Source organism: Myotis nattereri (assembly GCF_964212035.1).
Source record: "Myotis nattereri genome assembly, chromosome: 7".
NCBI classification, from domain to species: Eukaryota; Metazoa; Chordata; class Mammalia; order Chiroptera; family Vespertilionidae; genus Myotis; species Myotis nattereri.
Window position 1 is genome coordinate 29,744,283 of NC_138082.1, and position 17,115 is coordinate 29,761,397.

Here is a 17,115-nt window from a genome sequence, read left to right on the forward strand (position 1 = left end):
TTGTCTTCAATTCAAATAAACTGAAAATGTGTGGCCAATAGGATAAAACAAACCAATTAAAAACATCTGAATCTTACCATATTTTGTGATCAGGAAAGACATTTTCTTATATTACATTAAGCATGCCATCAAAGGGCAAAATCATTAAAATTATCGTCTACCACAGATTTCCATTCCCAGGAGACACCATTTTATGGAAGAATTTGCATGAGCCAGTTTAATATACAGTGTGAGTGGAGAGTTCTCAGCCTCCACAGGGTTGAGTCACTCTAACAGCAACAACCTGAAAACAGGCTGGCTTTTTGTTGGTTGTGGTGTGTGCATTTGTACACATACTACATACAGGACAAAATATATATAAACATTTCAGTGAAATGTTTTGCCAGTAATCAGTAGATCTGTTGTCAAGGAAAGTATTCACCATTGATTTGGGCAGAGAGGTAATCTCTGCCTCATAGAAATTTTACAAATAGTAAAGAAAATGTTTAAACTTTTCTTGAAAAAGTCATTTTGCCAACTTCCCAAAGAAATGTGAATACATGGCAATGTCACACAAGGATTCTCTACTTTTTAAAAAAAGATCAGATTCATGTTTTCATTGTTTTATTGTTATAGAAAGAAAATATATCTAGCAGCCCCTATAGTATGAAGGTGTGGTAAACTTCCTGAAGTATGCAAAAGAGGTGAAAATATTCATCATATTAAAAGAAAAATATCCATATTTAAACAAACAAAATTCAGGCAGCAATTTTCCAAATTAGTATTTAGGGAAATGCTGTGCCCCATACTTCAGAAAATGGTAGGCTAGGTAAAATTCAAAGAACTACTAGGGATTTTAATAAGCGAAGTATACTGTGACTACATCAAAAAAAAAGGAGCTATTTAAACTTTTCCCAGACTTATCTAGGCAGAGAGCACTTTGCTCATAGCAAAAGAAAAACAGTGCTCCTGGAATGCCAAGTTTGGGGATATATCAATGATTTAAGAGGAATATTATCAATAAATCACCCAGCAACACTACTTTTCTGAAAAATTATGTGCCAATGCACTAATTCACAAGTAATGAAACTAAAAATAAAACTGAGTTTCCCTTCAAAAAGCAGTTTAAATTATACTACTTAGTAAATTATACAACTCAACAGTCTATCTGAGGCAGTGGGATCAAGGGCTCTTTTTTTAGTGCATATCACCCCTACCTCCCAAGGTAACACCTTCCTTCAGAGATTAGAACTACGAATATGAAGTTACCCACAACTATAGGTGTTTCATACAAATGTGACCAATACTCTACAAGCAATAATCAAATATATTTTTTAAATTCTGTTATCTTCACACATTAACTTGTAAAATCTAAGGGTTAAGAAAGTGAGAGCAAATTGCAATAGCAGTGCAATAAAACTTTATTTCCTACATACTGAGTGGGGATGGGAAAGGCTCAGAAATACTAAAGTAACAAAGATCAGTGGCATTCATCTGTATAACTTGAAACTTTTTCAGGGAGAATAAAAGCATTCTGTAATCAGATGAACTGCTAGAAAATCTAATAAATATTACATAACTGATACTGTACAGATCTTAAGCCCTGGAACCACAAGGAAAATTTTTTTATGATATTATATACTTTAAAAATCATATGTAGGAAGCATTGCTACACTGTCTTAACACAATTAGACAATATTTTTCTTCCTTTATTATACAGTCCCTATGACATTAGCAATCTTTTACTTGCTCGACTTATGTTGACTTTACTTATTAGTTTTGTTTTTTTTAAAGCCACTTCTCCTGCTTAAAGTAGAATAATAAAATACCACTTACTTTGCTTCATAAGTTGAACGGCTAAAGTTGGACAGTTGGAACACATCAGAGAAAACATGCGAACCACCATTATGAACATCCCAGAACTTAAAATTGGTGGAGTTACAACCAATAGTTGTTGAACATTTGTAAGCAGATCTTTGGAGGCAACCTGCTGGAGTAAATTCTTCAAACATAAGGGAAAAAAAAGAAATTGTTATATTGTGATTTAGCAATGCAATGACTTTATGAAAATAACACCAAGAACTAAATGCTCACCTCTTCGTGTTGAAAATTGTCCACTAGACGTGCAAAACAAAGGCAAGTACTTTCTACTGACTTTTTGTCCTAATTTTTAATAAAGAAAAATAAAGTTTATTAATATACAACATTCTCACTGTCATGCATCACTACTACCTTATCTTCTTCCTAACCCAAAACTCTTGAAGCTGGCTGAAAATGCAATGAGCCTAAGCAAAGTACAACCAATAATATGATTTTAAAGTAAAGAGAATCATACTGATAGAAACTCTCTCCTCCATTAAGGCCCCAATAAATAAAAGCAAATATACAGAAAAGGAGGGACAACTTTTATACTTTTGTAATTTTATTTCATTTATTTAACTCATTTGTGTTTTTATTTGTGGGAGGTTGAGGAAGAGGACAAGGGTCAGATCATCTGTGCATCACATATGGATAAACCTTTATTATACGACTCCATAGTGTACTTCTGTAATTTTAATATCTAAAAACTTTATAATAAAAAATCCTATCACCCTAAAAAGCATTCCCAGTAGAAATATTTAAAACATGCATACACTAAAAAGTTAAAAATGTGTGTGAACCAGAGGTTTATTGGTAATGTGAAAAACTAGTTATAGATTTTATATTCACGTTAAAAACAATCAGAAAGTACTATTAGAGTGGCTTAATTGAGAAAACATCTTAAATAAGTGATATAAGAACAAAAGAAACTATTTAATGACAAGTGTGAAAGAACTTGTTCTTCCTAATAAATGGGCTTACAATGTGATAATTAAGCTTACTTGTGTGAAAATGAGAGAATTCTGGTATTACAAAAGCTCTACACCTACTTCACTGTCACTACTTAAGTCTAAAAAAAGTGCTACAATAGTGGCCAACTTTTTAACTTCTCTGACTATCATGCCTACTTCCAAAATAAGACCTGAAATCACAGCTACCTAAAGAACATATTTCTATATTCTAACCACATAAGTTATCTCAGCCTAGTAAGTTTTTAAAAATAAAGAAATGAATGGTACTACTTGTGTCTTGATCACCTAAGCACTCCAGAGTGATCCAATAATCAAAATTATAGCAATCATACTTTAAAACATTTATATTAAAAGGAAATACAATTTCTCTACAACCTTGAGTTGAAAGTTAACTCATGATCTGTCCTCCACCGCAGTCTCTGTAAGCCTCAATTCTCATACTGCATCATCAGGTCTATTGATTCTATCTGCTAAATAACTGCTCCTCCTCCTCTCCCCAGAGAACCTCAGTCTACATTTTCCATTTCATTTCCTTTCAGGACATGTCTAGTCTCTATCCTAATCTTGTCCCCCCAGTCTTGTCTCAAATGCCTTCTAGGAAAGAGTAATCTTTCCAAAAGGAAATTCTGATCATATCACATAGTAAACACTCAATTTTTGCTAAAATAACAAATTTATCCCTTAAAGTAAAATAGTTGAAGATATCAAGCATATCAAATACTGTTCATTTGCGTAAATCTACTAACATTTATAAAATACTTAACATGGTAAGTGAAACTGGGTTAACATAGGAAAAAATCACAGATCAGACAACATTTCTGATTTATACATCCAGTTGATAGACATCCGGCTAAAATTGACATTTAAAAAACGTAATAAAAATGTGTCTGACACATAAAGTAGGTTCTATTTTACCTGGTGGGTTAGCCTTTGGGTAAGCAATGGGAGGGAATCTGCCACAAAATGAAATTCATCTGGCGTGATGCTCTGGCAGCAATTGGCTGCAATTGCTAGTGCATTTCTTTGGGCATTTATACTGAAGAACTCTAGGTAGAGCAAGCAGTCTGCCAAACCACCCTAAAATACAGAAAACTGTTAATGTGAAGAAATACTCTTTTTTTTAATTTTTATTTTTTTATTGCTTAAAGTATTACAAAGGGTATTACATATCTGTCCTTTTTTTTTCCCCCCGCCCTTGACAATCCCCTGGCCTCCCCTACCCCCCAGTGTCTTATGTCCATTGGTTATGCTTATATGCATGCATACAAGTCCTTTGGTTGATCTCTTACCCAAGAAATACTCTTTATGAGCAATTAAAAAGCCTAATATCTTACAGAGATTACAATCTAGGAGCTGCTATAAATGTGAGTGTAAAATCCAACATTAAATGAAATATAGTGCTTTGGTAACAACACTTACCGCTTGTAGAATGGCTTTACTGTGTCTACGTGATAACATCTCCAAGGCGGTCAAGGCCTGCTCTGCCACATCAATACATTGAATTACTTGCAGCTGGGAACATAAAAAAATAGGTAACCTAAGGTTATCATTCAAATTATTTCTAGTCACTTAACCACAGTATTTTCTTTAATTTCCATCAATCTATACGGCTACTAATATGAAAGCCATCACAGGAAACCAGCTTTAAGCTATAACATACAGCCAAAACAGCTTCCAACGACTTTGCTGTCTTAAGACTGAAAAATGTTTTATATTGATAATAAACTATATCCAATTACGTAACTTTAATTTTAAACTTTATTCATATTCCAAAGTTATCAGATAATGTAATTTTACCATTCATTGAAAAGGAAAGACCCTTAACATGGACCAAAACCACAACCTACCACATATGAAAAAATATTCCCTTTCTCCACTGACTCATTTTATGACCTTGAGCAAGGCAGTTTGTCTATTTCAGCTTTCTTAGCTATACAATGAGGGTATAAATAGCTATAACCTCACTGAGATGTTTTCTAGAAATAATAAAATTAGTTTTTATCAAGTGCTTTAAGTTCTTCTCTGACAGATTTTAATGTGGTAATTATCATTATTAAAAATTATAAACCTTAGTTGATTTTATAATATTTTATTAATATCAACTTTAAAATACTGCTCTGAAATGCTTTTTTGGAATCTTAGCTAAAATAATGAATACAAACTGTGGCTTCACAACGTGAGGTACTACTTTAGAATTCAGAAGTCATGAGTCCTCAACTTGATTCCTCTACCCCTGCTTTTGAACAAATTGGGCAAAAGTAGGATTACCTTTTCTAAAAAGACAGGAATTGCATCTACGACAACAGCAGATGATCGAGGAAGGGCTTCCATCATATATGTTAAGGCTCGACAAGCATGGTTCATCTTGAAAACAAGAAGGCAATTTTTATTAAACAAAACAAACAAAAACAACCACCTCAAAATACAAAATTTGAAGTATTTTTAAAAATTAAGGACATACTTACAATATCAAAATTATGCTCCATCTGCAATAATGTTATCTGTTAAAAGATTTTATGACAAAGTATTAGAAGCTATCTATATTCTTAGAGAAAAGTCCTAGAGGAAGTATTGCTTCCTCTACACTTCAACTGAAATAGAAAAGTATTACTCAAGACTTTTACCATATAAAAATAATATCAAGTTAAAAACCTAGCATGCAGACCAGCTGGTGTTGCTCAATGGTTGAGCATCAACCTATGAACCAGGAGGTCACAGTTTAATTCCCTGTCAGGGCACATGCTCCGGGTTGCTGGCTTGATCCCCAGTGTGGGGCATGCAAGAGGCAGCATGACATTTGTTAAATAAAAATTGCCAGTACAGATTCAGGACCATAGCTTAAACTCTAGGGTTTAAACACAATATTGATCATTATCAGAAACTACGCACTAATTAAAACATAAATTAATATATTTATTCTACAAATGCATGAAGGAGTCTAAATATATTATTTTTATTTTAGTTTCTCTTGTGGAAAAGACCTTAAGGAGATTTCAACCACATTTTTCAAAGGAGAGAATACGAAACTGCTAGGTGCATGTACTCTTATTCTCCTGAAGCAGCCAAGCTACCAAAAAATTTCCCACTTGGGGAAACAGATCATTCATTGTTGTCTAGTTCAATAGAAAGTCTTAAATGTACTGAATTTAAACTATAAAGTACCCTTCAAATACATGTATAACTATAATAACAGACATCGCATTCTAATACAATAATCATTTAATAAGAGTGACTTTTCAGATCTCAATTACACTGGGCACAGAATACACATACACACACACACACACCAGAGGTTCTGATAACTTTTTTTATAAAGCACCCACTCCATTTCAGGGGTTATCAGCACACTCTATGTCTCAAATAACCTATAATCAATCAGTCACTTAAAATACTCTAAATGAAAGAGGCTGTCACATTAACAGAAAAAGTAATAAATTCTCCAATACTTAAGTTGCGTTGACCATGTTTGGGGAGAATTACTATATATTTATTCTATTCCACCAAAAAATGAAATACAGCTTCACAAGTGCATGATAGTGTGTGTGTGTGTGTGTGTGTGTATACATTATTATATACTATATAAAAATATACATTTTTAACTTCCAATATGTTATATATACACACACACGCACAGTATTCACAATATATAAATATATATTCACAATATTCAACTGTGATAAAAGATAAATCTGGACAACTCATTAACAACAGTCATTCTTAATAGCATGAGCTGACTTAATAGCATGAGCTGACTCATGTAGGTCTAGTAAGTATTTAAATCTAATCAAGAGTTAACAAATTAAGTTGACTGTGTCAACATTTCTGCCTAGATTTTATAGCTTCCTTATTTAACTAATAAAAACTGCATTTTTAACAGTAGACAGTAAAAGGTAAACCTAGTTCTTTGTTGCTATGTATTTTTTAATGAACACCAACAAAACAAGAAAGTTTAATTTGGGAAACAGAAGCCAGCTACTGAAGAAATCTGTAATTTGAGAATGAAAATTAGCATAGGCCAAATGTAAAAAGAAGTACAAAGGCTAATAATACTGTTTGGTTTTTTTTTGAAATATTCAGGAATCAACATGCAAAGCTTTATTAGAGGGGAACTGGTAAGATTTAAATGTTAGCTTTTATTTATCCTGATATGACTGGCTACAGGCAAAAAAATTAATTTAATCTTTATAAGCTCTGGCCAGAGCCCAGTCACCCAACAACTAAAAATAGGCAAAACAAAAAACAACAACTACAAAAAACACCATGTCACCTTAGAGTTGACTGGTCTTCATTCAGCTCTCTCCTTAACACTCAGCTTTACCCATAATTTGATAATGTAACCAAATGGAACAATCTGATATGTCAACCAGAATTTCATGTTTGTCAACGTTATTAGATATGTAAAAAAAACTTACATATTTTTAACTTCCAATATGCTATGAATGTATTCATGATGTTCATTTTAGTCTTTGTTAGTTCTTTATTCAGATTTAAATTATAGGCAACTTCCTTAATCTTGGACTAAGAAAATTTACCAAGCTACCATTTAAAAGACATTATGCTCAAGAGATTATCCCTTCCTTTTTCACACTAAAAGATTAAGCAATTAAGTTTAATATATCTAAATATCAACTCAATATAATTGTGTTGAAATATTATTACAAGATTTTTAAAAATTGTTTTTCTATAGTGGGTATTGTTTTGTTCTTTTGGTTTTGCTTAACAAAAAACTTTTTAAACTAGAAGGATCCATGTAGTGTTCTGGCTTGAGGGTTCTGCCATGCACACAATCATCAAACGTGAAACCTGTATGGTCCACAAAGACAATCCACAAGTGAACTGCTTGTTATTGCCTCATGTATCACAGGGATATAAAAGAAAGCATGTAAATTTTGGTATAGTAAGTCAAGAGGCCAACAATTTAAAGGTAGTCATTTAATTATCAAGAAAATTTACCAAACATCATTAGCTCTCACTCACAATATCTGTAAGCATGAAATAAAAGCACTAAGCCACACTCTACTGACTCTTAATTCTGTTGTGTTTTAAAATTCATAATGATAATAATTATACTTTCAGTAAAATACTGGAAGCATAGAGGACAACTGAGGTAAAACAAGGGGAAAACTATCTTACCAAAGCTGGAACGACACTCTTGACAGGAAACCCTCCCAGTGTCTCCTCATTTCCCATGACCAGTAATTGACACATTTCAATAACTGCCTGGAGTTGCTGGCTTTCATCACTTGCTTGCAGTCCTTGCAGAAGCTGCTGGGCCTTAGAACCTTCACAGAGGAAAAAAAAAAAAAAAAAGATTTTTAAACATTTAAGAAAATTATTACTAGGTAAAAGATGTGACTCTACATGGTAGCTGGCTGCTTATCTTCTTTGCCTCCCAAATGAAGAATAAGTCTATATGAGGGTTAAGACAAGCTGCTGGTAATTCAAGGTAATTAAAATGGTTGAATTTACTATGCCTTAAAGTGATTTCACAGTTATGTATATATTTCTGTCATAAGAGTCCATCTAAAAATATATTGCAAGAAAGCCAACTTCAAAGAAATACCATCTTTAAATTTCAAAATAATATCAGTGCTAGTTAGAGCAGGCTAATTTTTGTGTTGAAATAATGTGGAAAGAAAAACAAAATGAGGGGAATGTAACTAGTGAAAAAAAAAATCCTCAGTTGTGCCTACATTCATTTTTAAAGAATGAAATAGTTCATTTTATGCCCTAATAGCACAACTATCTGAAAAAACCCAAACTGACACATATGCCATTGGATATCTTATAAACATTGAGGTTAGCAATTTTAAGGACACAGATCATTTTGGCATGATCAAAATCATCATCAAGCCCTGACCGGTTTGGCTCAGTGGATAGAGTGTTGGTCTGTGGACTGAAGGGTCCCAGGTTCAATTCCGGTCAAGGGCATGTATCTTGGCTGCGGGCAAATCCCCGGTAGGAGGTGTGCAGGAGGCAGCTGATCAATGTTTCTCTCTCATCGAGGTTTCTGGCTCTCTATCCCTCTCCCTCATCTCTGTAAAAAAATCAATAAAATATATTAAAAAAAAAATCATCATCAATATCCCCCAGAGGATATTATGCTAAGTGAAATAAGTTAGAGAAAGATAAATACCATATGATTTGACTTTTATGTGGAATCCAAAAAACAAAATGAAGAAAGCAGAAATAAACTCTTAAATACAGAGAACAAACTGATGGTTACCAGGTAGTAGGGAGGTTGAGGCTGGATAAAAAAGGTGAAGAGATTAAGAAATACAAATTGGCAGTTACAAAATAGTTCTAGGTATGTAAAGTACAGAGCTTAGGGAATGTAGTCGATAATATCATAATAACTATATATGGTGTCAGGTGGATGCCAAGACTAATCAGGAGAATCACTTTGCAAGTTACATAAATGTATATAACCACCATGCTGTACACCTGAAACTAAAATAATACTGAATATCAAATGAAATTAAAAATAAATGTTGAGAGTCTCAGGAACCACTCAGGAGTCTATGGACCACACTTTGGATCAAGGGTTGGTTGGCAAATTATTTTCCATAAAGAGCCATATTCTGCTTCCTGCTCGTTTTTCTAAAGCTTATGAACTAAAAATGATTTATGCATTTTTAAATAGCTGAAAAGTTTAAGAGTAATATTTTGTGACATGTGAAATTAAATGAATATGAATTTCAGCATCCAGAAATAAAGTTGTATAGGAATAGAGCCATGCAAACCTGTTTACGTATTGTCTGTGTCTGCTTTCATGACACAGTGTCAGAGCTGAAGAGTTGCAACAGAGACTCTATGGTCTACAAAGGCCAATATATTTACTATCTGGCCTTTTACAGAAAATATAAGAAAAGATAGGTAAAATGAGTAACATAACTAGAATCTATAATAAAAATCATTTAACTTTTTAAAACTAAAAAACATAATATAAAAAACTTAAAACTCACTGATAAGTTTCCAAGAAGATTAAAGACAGCAGAAAAAAGAATTGGTAAATTTGAAAGCTGGCCAACAGAAAGTTTTCAAACTGGGTAAAAGAAAATAATTCTTATAAAAACAACAATAAAATGGAGTGAAGAGACATGTTGAGTAAGTCCAAGTTTGAATATATGTAAGATTTTGATACTCCCAGAAGGAATGAAGGAGAATATTTGAAGAGATAGTGAGATAGGAGAAATATTTGACAAGATGATGGCAAAGAATTTTCCAAAACTGATGAAAGATATCAACTCACAAACTCAAAGGTTAAGTGAAATCCAAGCAAATGAAAATGAAAACAATATCACATAGACCTAATATAGTCAAACTATTAAAAATTAATTACGTTTTGAAAAAGCAAATCTTAAAAGCCAGAGGAAAAGGACATTGCCTTGGAAGGACAGCAGTAAGACTTTGAAACAGAAACCAGATGATATTACAAGTGCTGAAGATTTTACAACTGCGGGAAATATCTCTGAGAAATACAAACAAATGCAAAGAGAAATTATTATTAGCAATCATTCACTACAAGGAAAAAAAATTATTCAAGCTAAAGGGAAACAAATTCTAGAAGAAAAAAAATGCAGGAAGGAATTAAAATGGCACATATATTGGCAAACATAAAATAATATGGATGTTCTAAAATAACAATTATATCTTATTGTGTTTATGACACATGTATATGTAAAACAAATGGAAACAATAGCATTAAGGATTGCAGGAAGTAAAGTGTTAAATTTTCGTAAGCTTCTTAAACTGTCTGTATATGATAGGCTATATATGGTAGGCTATATAAACCAAGGATATGAATTATCATCTCTAGGGTAACTACTAAAAGAAGTATATAAGGATATATAATTAACAAGTTAGCAAAAGAAAAAAAAATGACACCACATTTTTTATACATGACAGGTAGGAAGGCAAAAATAGTAAAACTCCAAAAGAGGGTGATTTACAACATCTGCCGAATGTTATATGCATTTACCTTTTTACACAGCAATCTCCCTTTCAGAAATCTATCCTACAGATAACACAGAAAAATAGGAAATAACCCAAATTATTTAGCCAGTTCAAAAGGAAACTGGCTAAGTAAACTGTAGCACCATGGTGCTTTACAAAAGGAAAAAAAATTATTTCTCTTGCAATCTACATATGCAACTATGAAGAGTGGCACCAAAATATGTTGTTAAAAGCAAGGTAAGGTGTGCAAAGTTTACCACCTTTATCTAAGAAATGCAGTATGGAGGAGAGAAACCAAGATGGCGGCATAGGTAAACACCGGAAATTGCTGCCTCGCACAACCACTTCAAAAATACAACTGAAAGACAAAACGGACATCATCCAGAACCTCAGGAAGGCTGGCTGAGTAGAAATTCTACAACTAGAAGGAAAGAGAAAAGCACACTGAGACTCAGAGGAGGTGCGGAAGTAAAGTTCAGAGGTACAGAGGCGCACACGGAAAGGGTTGGCAACTGAGGACCAAGTTGTCGTTTTTAATCAGGAGGGAGTCACAATGTCCCGATGGCTCTGAACTCCAGTTCCGGGCGAGTCTCTGGGGACGCAGACTCATAAGGGGAAAAACTGGACTGTCTGGCATCAGGTGAAACTCCAGGGAGGCTTTCTCTCAGAAGTGCTTGCAGATTACCGACATGGGGCCTCTTAGGGCAGGGCTCAGGATCAGCCATAGCTGTTTGCTCCACCCTATTGATTCCCTGAGACCCTGCCCCACCCAAGCTGTGCACAGAGGCTTTTGCACATGAATGGTCTGGCCCTTTGCAATCTAAAATTACCTAAAAAACTGCAGCTGGGTAAGAGAGACCCAGAACATCCAAAAGAAGGCCCAAGGCCCCACAGCAGCATGCATTGCTTCACAGCTGGGCCTCATCTGGGCACCTCCAAACCCCAAACAAAGAAGAGGAATCTGCAGATCTCTCAGTAGCTCCTGCTGGGTAACCTCAGGCAGAGGCTAAATTAGCACCTCCTTAGAGATCCCAGAGCCAGTGTACCCAGTGGTCAGAGTGGGACCATCCAGATTACAACTCCTCAAATCCATAAGGGACACACTCAGGGGGCAGACTCAGTGAGCACCAAAGCCCTCACTGAAGCAAGTCTTGCCCTGTATGGGTGTCTCCAGCACAGAAGTTCTCCCACCATAGACATAGCTGATTCTCACAGCCAATTGGCCTGGAGGTCAATTCCTCCCAGTGATACCTACAAGAATCAAGGCTTAACTACAACAAAACTGCACACACAGCCCACAAAGGGGTGCACCAAGAGTGTCCACCTCAGGTAATTGGGGAGGCTGAGCCACTGGGCCCTATAGGACAACTAACACACAAAGCCACTCTATCAACACAGGGAAGCAGCCAAAATGCGGAGACAAAGAAACAGGTCACAAATGACAGAAATAGAGGAAAGCAAACTATTGGATATAGAGTTCAAAACCAAAGTTATAAGATTTTTCAAGAATTTTCTAGAAACTGCAGATAAATTTAGTGAGATCCTCGATAAATCTAGTGAGACACTTGAGGATATGAAAAAGGACCAACTAGAAATTATGCATACACTGACTGAAATAAAGAATATTATACAGAGATCCAACAGCAGACTAGAGAATTGCAAGAATCAAGTCAAAGATTTGAATTATGAAGAAGCAAAAAAGACCCAAACGGAAAAGCAAAAGGAAAAAATACAAAAATGTGAAGATAGTGTAAGGAGCCTCTGGGACAGCTTCAAGCATACCAACATCCGAATTATGGGGGTGCCAGAATAAGAGAGAGAGCAAGATATTGAAAACCTATTTGAAGAAATAATGACAGAAAACTTCCCCTACCTGGTGAAAGAAATAGACTTCCAAGTCCAGGAAGCACAGAGAATCCCAAACAAACGGAATCCAAAGAGGACCACACCAAGACACATCATAATTAAAATGCCAAGAGCAAAAGACGAAGAGAGAATCTTAAAAGCAGCAAGAGAAAGACAGTCAGTTACCTACAAGGGAGTACCCATATGACTGTCAGCTGATTTCTCAACAGAAACTTTGCAGGCCCGAAGGAAGTGGCAAGAAATATTCAAAGTAATGAATACCAAGAACCTACAACCAAGATTACTTTATCCAGCAAAGCTATCGTTCAGAATTGAAGGTCAGATAAAGAGCTTCACAGATAAAGAAAAGCTAAAGGAGTTCATCACCACCAAACCAGTATTATATGAAATGCTGAAAGGTATCCTTTAAGAAGAGGAAGAAGGTAAAGATACAAATTATGAACAACAAATACACACCTATCAATAAGTGAATCTAAAAATCAAGTGAATAAATAATCTGATGAACAGAATAAACTGGTGATTATAATAGAATCTGGGGCATAGAAAGGGAGTGGACTGACTATTCTTGGGGGGGAGGGGGATGTGGGAAGAGACTGGACAAAAATCGTGCACCTACGGATGAGGACAGTGTGGGGGGGGGGAGTGGAGGGAGGGTGAAGGCAGGGGGGGGGAACTGGGTGGAGGGGAGCTATGGGGGGGAAAAAAGAGGAACAACTGTAATAATCTGAACAATAAAGATTTAATTTAAAAAATAAAATAAATAAAATAAAAAGCCAAAAAAGAAAAAGCTAAAGGAGTTCATCAGCACCAAACCAGTATTATATGAAATGCTGAAAGGTATCCTTTAAGAAGAGGAAGAAGAAAAAGGTAAAAGATAAAAATTATGAGCAACAAATACATATCTATCAACAAGTGAATCTAAAAATCAAGTGAATAAATAATCTGATGAACAGAATAAACTGGTGAATATAATAGAATCAGGGGCATAGAAAGTGAGTGGACTGACAATTCTTGGGGGGAAAGGGGTTTGGGGGTGTGGGAAGAGACTGGAAAAAAATCGTACACCTATGGATGAGGACAGTGGGGGGGGGGGTAAGGGCAGAGGGTAGGGTGGGAACTGGGTGGAGGGGAGTTTTGGGGGTAAAAAAGAGGAACAACTGTAATAATATGAACAATAAAGATTTAATTAAAAAATATAAAAATAAATAAAAAAAGGCAGTATGTATGAAATATCTAAGAAGAATTTGTTTATTTCTCAAGTAAATATCAGAAGAATAAGCCATTAAATTAACAAAGGTTATTTGTGTGGGAGGAGGAAACAGAGCAAAGGGACATCAAGCAAAGAAGTGACTATGTCATTATCATTAGGAACTGGAACTTTTGGCATGGGAGAAAAAAGATACAAGATAAAGTTAATTAAAACCCGGTAGGTCTAAATTTGCATCGGCAGCATTAGTATGAACTCGATTTTTATTTACTATTTTTTAAAGTTTTTATTGACTTTTTAGAGAGAGGAAGAAAGAGGGAGAAAGAGACAGAAACATCAATCACTGCCTCCTGCACATCTCCTACTAGGGACTGAGTCCAAAACCCGGCATGTACCCTGACCGAGAATCAAACCAACGACCTCTTGGTGCATGGGATGATGCTCAACAAACTGAGCCACACTGGCTGATCATAATTTTTATTTTAAAAGATAAAATGCAACTACTTACTAGGTTTGTCCATTAAAAGTGTCTAATAACAATGATCAAAACAGTAGCAATAAATGAATATGCCTTTCCAGACTGTGGGCTCCAAATACCATTTCATATAAAAAAAAATCAGGGTTCTCTGAAGAAATGTTTGATTTCATGTATGGGGGTGTGTGGTGGAGGTGGTGAAGGAAAGAGCTAAACTTCTCACATCAGAAAGCAAGGTAGTTATGAAAAATAGCCTTAGCCTGGCCAGCATGGCTCAGTGGCTAAGCAATAATCTATGAACTATGAGGTCATGATTAGATTTTCGGCCAGGGAATATGCCCAGGATGTGGGCTGGATCCCTAGTGTGGGGTGTGCAGGAAGCGCCGAGCAATGATTCTCTCTCATCACTGATGTTTCTATCTATCTCTCCCTCTCCCTTCCTCTCTGAAATCAATTAAAAACATATATTTAAAGAAAGCTAAAGATAGTATTCTATACCATAAAAAACTTAACTGGATTTATAATTATGCATAAGTTATTCTGAGTTACAAATTGAGACTTTAAAAATCGCCACTGTCATACCATACATGACAAGATTTCAGGATTATAATACATTAATTTGATGAAATGAGACCAGTGACTGTGACTGGTAATTGTACTGAGAAATCTTTCCTCCAAGGCTCATATTACAACTGTCTTTATTATATTGTGAAAAAACCCAAGATTTAAATATATGCAAATCATGCCATCAAATGCTGTAATAATCAATGTAATCATCTGAGATTCTTTACTCTTCTATAACTCAAACAAATAAGAGTCAGTCTGGCTGGCATAGCTCAGTGGTTGAGCATCGACCTATGAACCAGGAGGTGAGAGTTTGATTCCCAGATAGGGCATATGCCCAGGTTGTGAGCTGGGTCCCCAGTGTGGGGGCATGCAGGAGGCAGCCAATCAATGACTCTCATCATTGATGTTTCTCTTTCCCTTCCTCTCTGAAATCAATAAAAATATATTAAAACAAAACAAAGAGTCAATCTTGCTATAAATTTTGGTTTTCTAATGATTCCAATTCAGTAATCCAAAGTATAGAAGAAAAACCTTAGAGTTCCTATATTTAAAAGAAAAATGTACAAAAGCTCTATTTTTAAAATAGGCTAAAGTTCATGAGAACTTCCTTACATCAATAAAAACAGCACTCAACTAATTATTAAAGGATTGGTGGGGGTTGGGGGAGGAGAACGAGTTTAAAAGTATTTACTTACTAGCTCCACTTCCAATTGTTCTGTGGAAAAGTTGTGACATCCGAGGACCAAGAGGGCCAAACAGGTGTGGAGGAAGACCCCTGGCCTCTAACAGAGCTAAAGAGAAAGAGGCAGGAGTAGGTGAGTTAATTGATGCAACTAATCCTATCTAAAAATTTGAACCAACTGATTCACCTCACATAACTGATTTGGACAATGTTACCTTCCATGTTGAACTTGAAGAGAAGCTACATTAAACGTTCAAGACCACTCTCATATTAATTATACTAATATCTGTTACTTTAAGGTATCTTAAGGTTTTATGGTGATATTAAATATCAGTATACCAGCAGGAACGATGAGAGTGGTCCAAGAAAAACTCAAAGTAAATATTTATTTTGAAGAAATTGTATGGTAAACACCCTTGTGCTGTTCTTCCTCTGATATGGGTCATGACAACCTCTAATCTAAAAACATGAAAAATTAGCCCTAGCTGGTTTGGCTCAGTGGATAGAGTGTCAGCCTGTGGACTAAAGGATCCCAGGTTCGATTCTGGTCAAGGGCACATGCCTGGGTTGCAGGCACAATCCCCAGTAGGGGACGTGCAGGAAGCAGCCCATCAATGATTTTCTCACATCACTGATGTTTCCACCTCTCTCTCCCTCTCCTTTCCTCTCTGCAATCAATAAAAATATATTTAAAACAATAATAAATAAATAAAATAAAAACATGAAAAATTATTTTTATCAGTTCCAAAAAAAATAAGAAACCTGTGTTCATGAGGGTTCTAGTCAAAGAGAGATTATTGTAAGTTCCTTCAGAAATTTAAAAGCAATCTGAAACTGATTTATAAATAACATGTTTCTTATAAGCCTCACACTGGAAATCAGCCATCTCAAGATGATAAAAACATATACTAATCCACTTGTAAAGAGCATATATATAAAGCTGCTTTTAAAAAAGCACTAACACCATTAAAATAGCTGGAGTTTATGTACACATTTTATATCTGTTTGGAAATAGGTGATCAAGAATACAAAAGATCATGGCAAAAAAGTAGCATACTGGATGCGTTGTGTTATTAGGTACCAGAGAACAATATATTAAGCTACCCTGCCCTAGACAGTTTGGCTCAGTGGATAGAGCATCTGCCTGCAGAATGAAGGATCCTGGGTTCAATTCTGGTCAAGGGCACATGCCTGGGATGCGGGCTGAATCCCCAGAAGGGGGTATGCAGGAGGCAGCCGATCAATGAGTCTCTCTCATCACTGATTTCTCTCTCTCTCTCTCCCTCTCTGATATCAATAAAAATATATTTAAAAAAAAAACCAGCTACCCCCTTTCATAATCTTCCTTAATTTATTACCAGCTACACATGCAAACATAATGAAGAAAAATTTAAAATATTCTAAATATAAGATTTTATCTAGTTAAACAGATAAAATGAGGAGCCAGGAAATCATTTTCTAATTCCAAACTATCAAATCACCACTAAATAAGGAGCTTTTTTTTTTTTTAGTACATGCATTGCTAGATTATGTTTAAAGAAACATCTCAATT

General features: G+C 35.1%; 1 protein-coding gene across 1 annotated transcript in view; it reads right to left on the bottom strand.

The window, feature by feature from the left end:
- TRIP12 (thyroid hormone receptor interactor 12) overlaps positions 1-17,115 on the bottom strand; it is a 124,604-nt gene that overhangs the window by 37,010 nt on the left and 70,479 nt on the right. Inside the window, exons 8-15 of the mRNA XM_081096220.1 lie at positions 15,577-15,672; positions 7,944-8,092; positions 5,276-5,311; positions 5,079-5,174; positions 4,230-4,322; positions 3,726-3,887; positions 2,074-2,142; positions 1,816-1,981 (exon numbers count right to left, since the gene is read on the bottom strand). Of these exons, the coding sequence (XP_080952346.1) occupies positions 1,816-1,981; positions 2,074-2,142; positions 3,726-3,887; positions 4,230-4,322; positions 5,079-5,174; positions 5,276-5,311; positions 7,944-8,092; positions 15,577-15,672 (867 nt within the window). The remainder of the gene's footprint in view (positions 1-1,815; positions 1,982-2,073; positions 2,143-3,725; positions 3,888-4,229; positions 4,323-5,078; positions 5,175-5,275; positions 5,312-7,943; positions 8,093-15,576; positions 15,673-17,115) is intronic.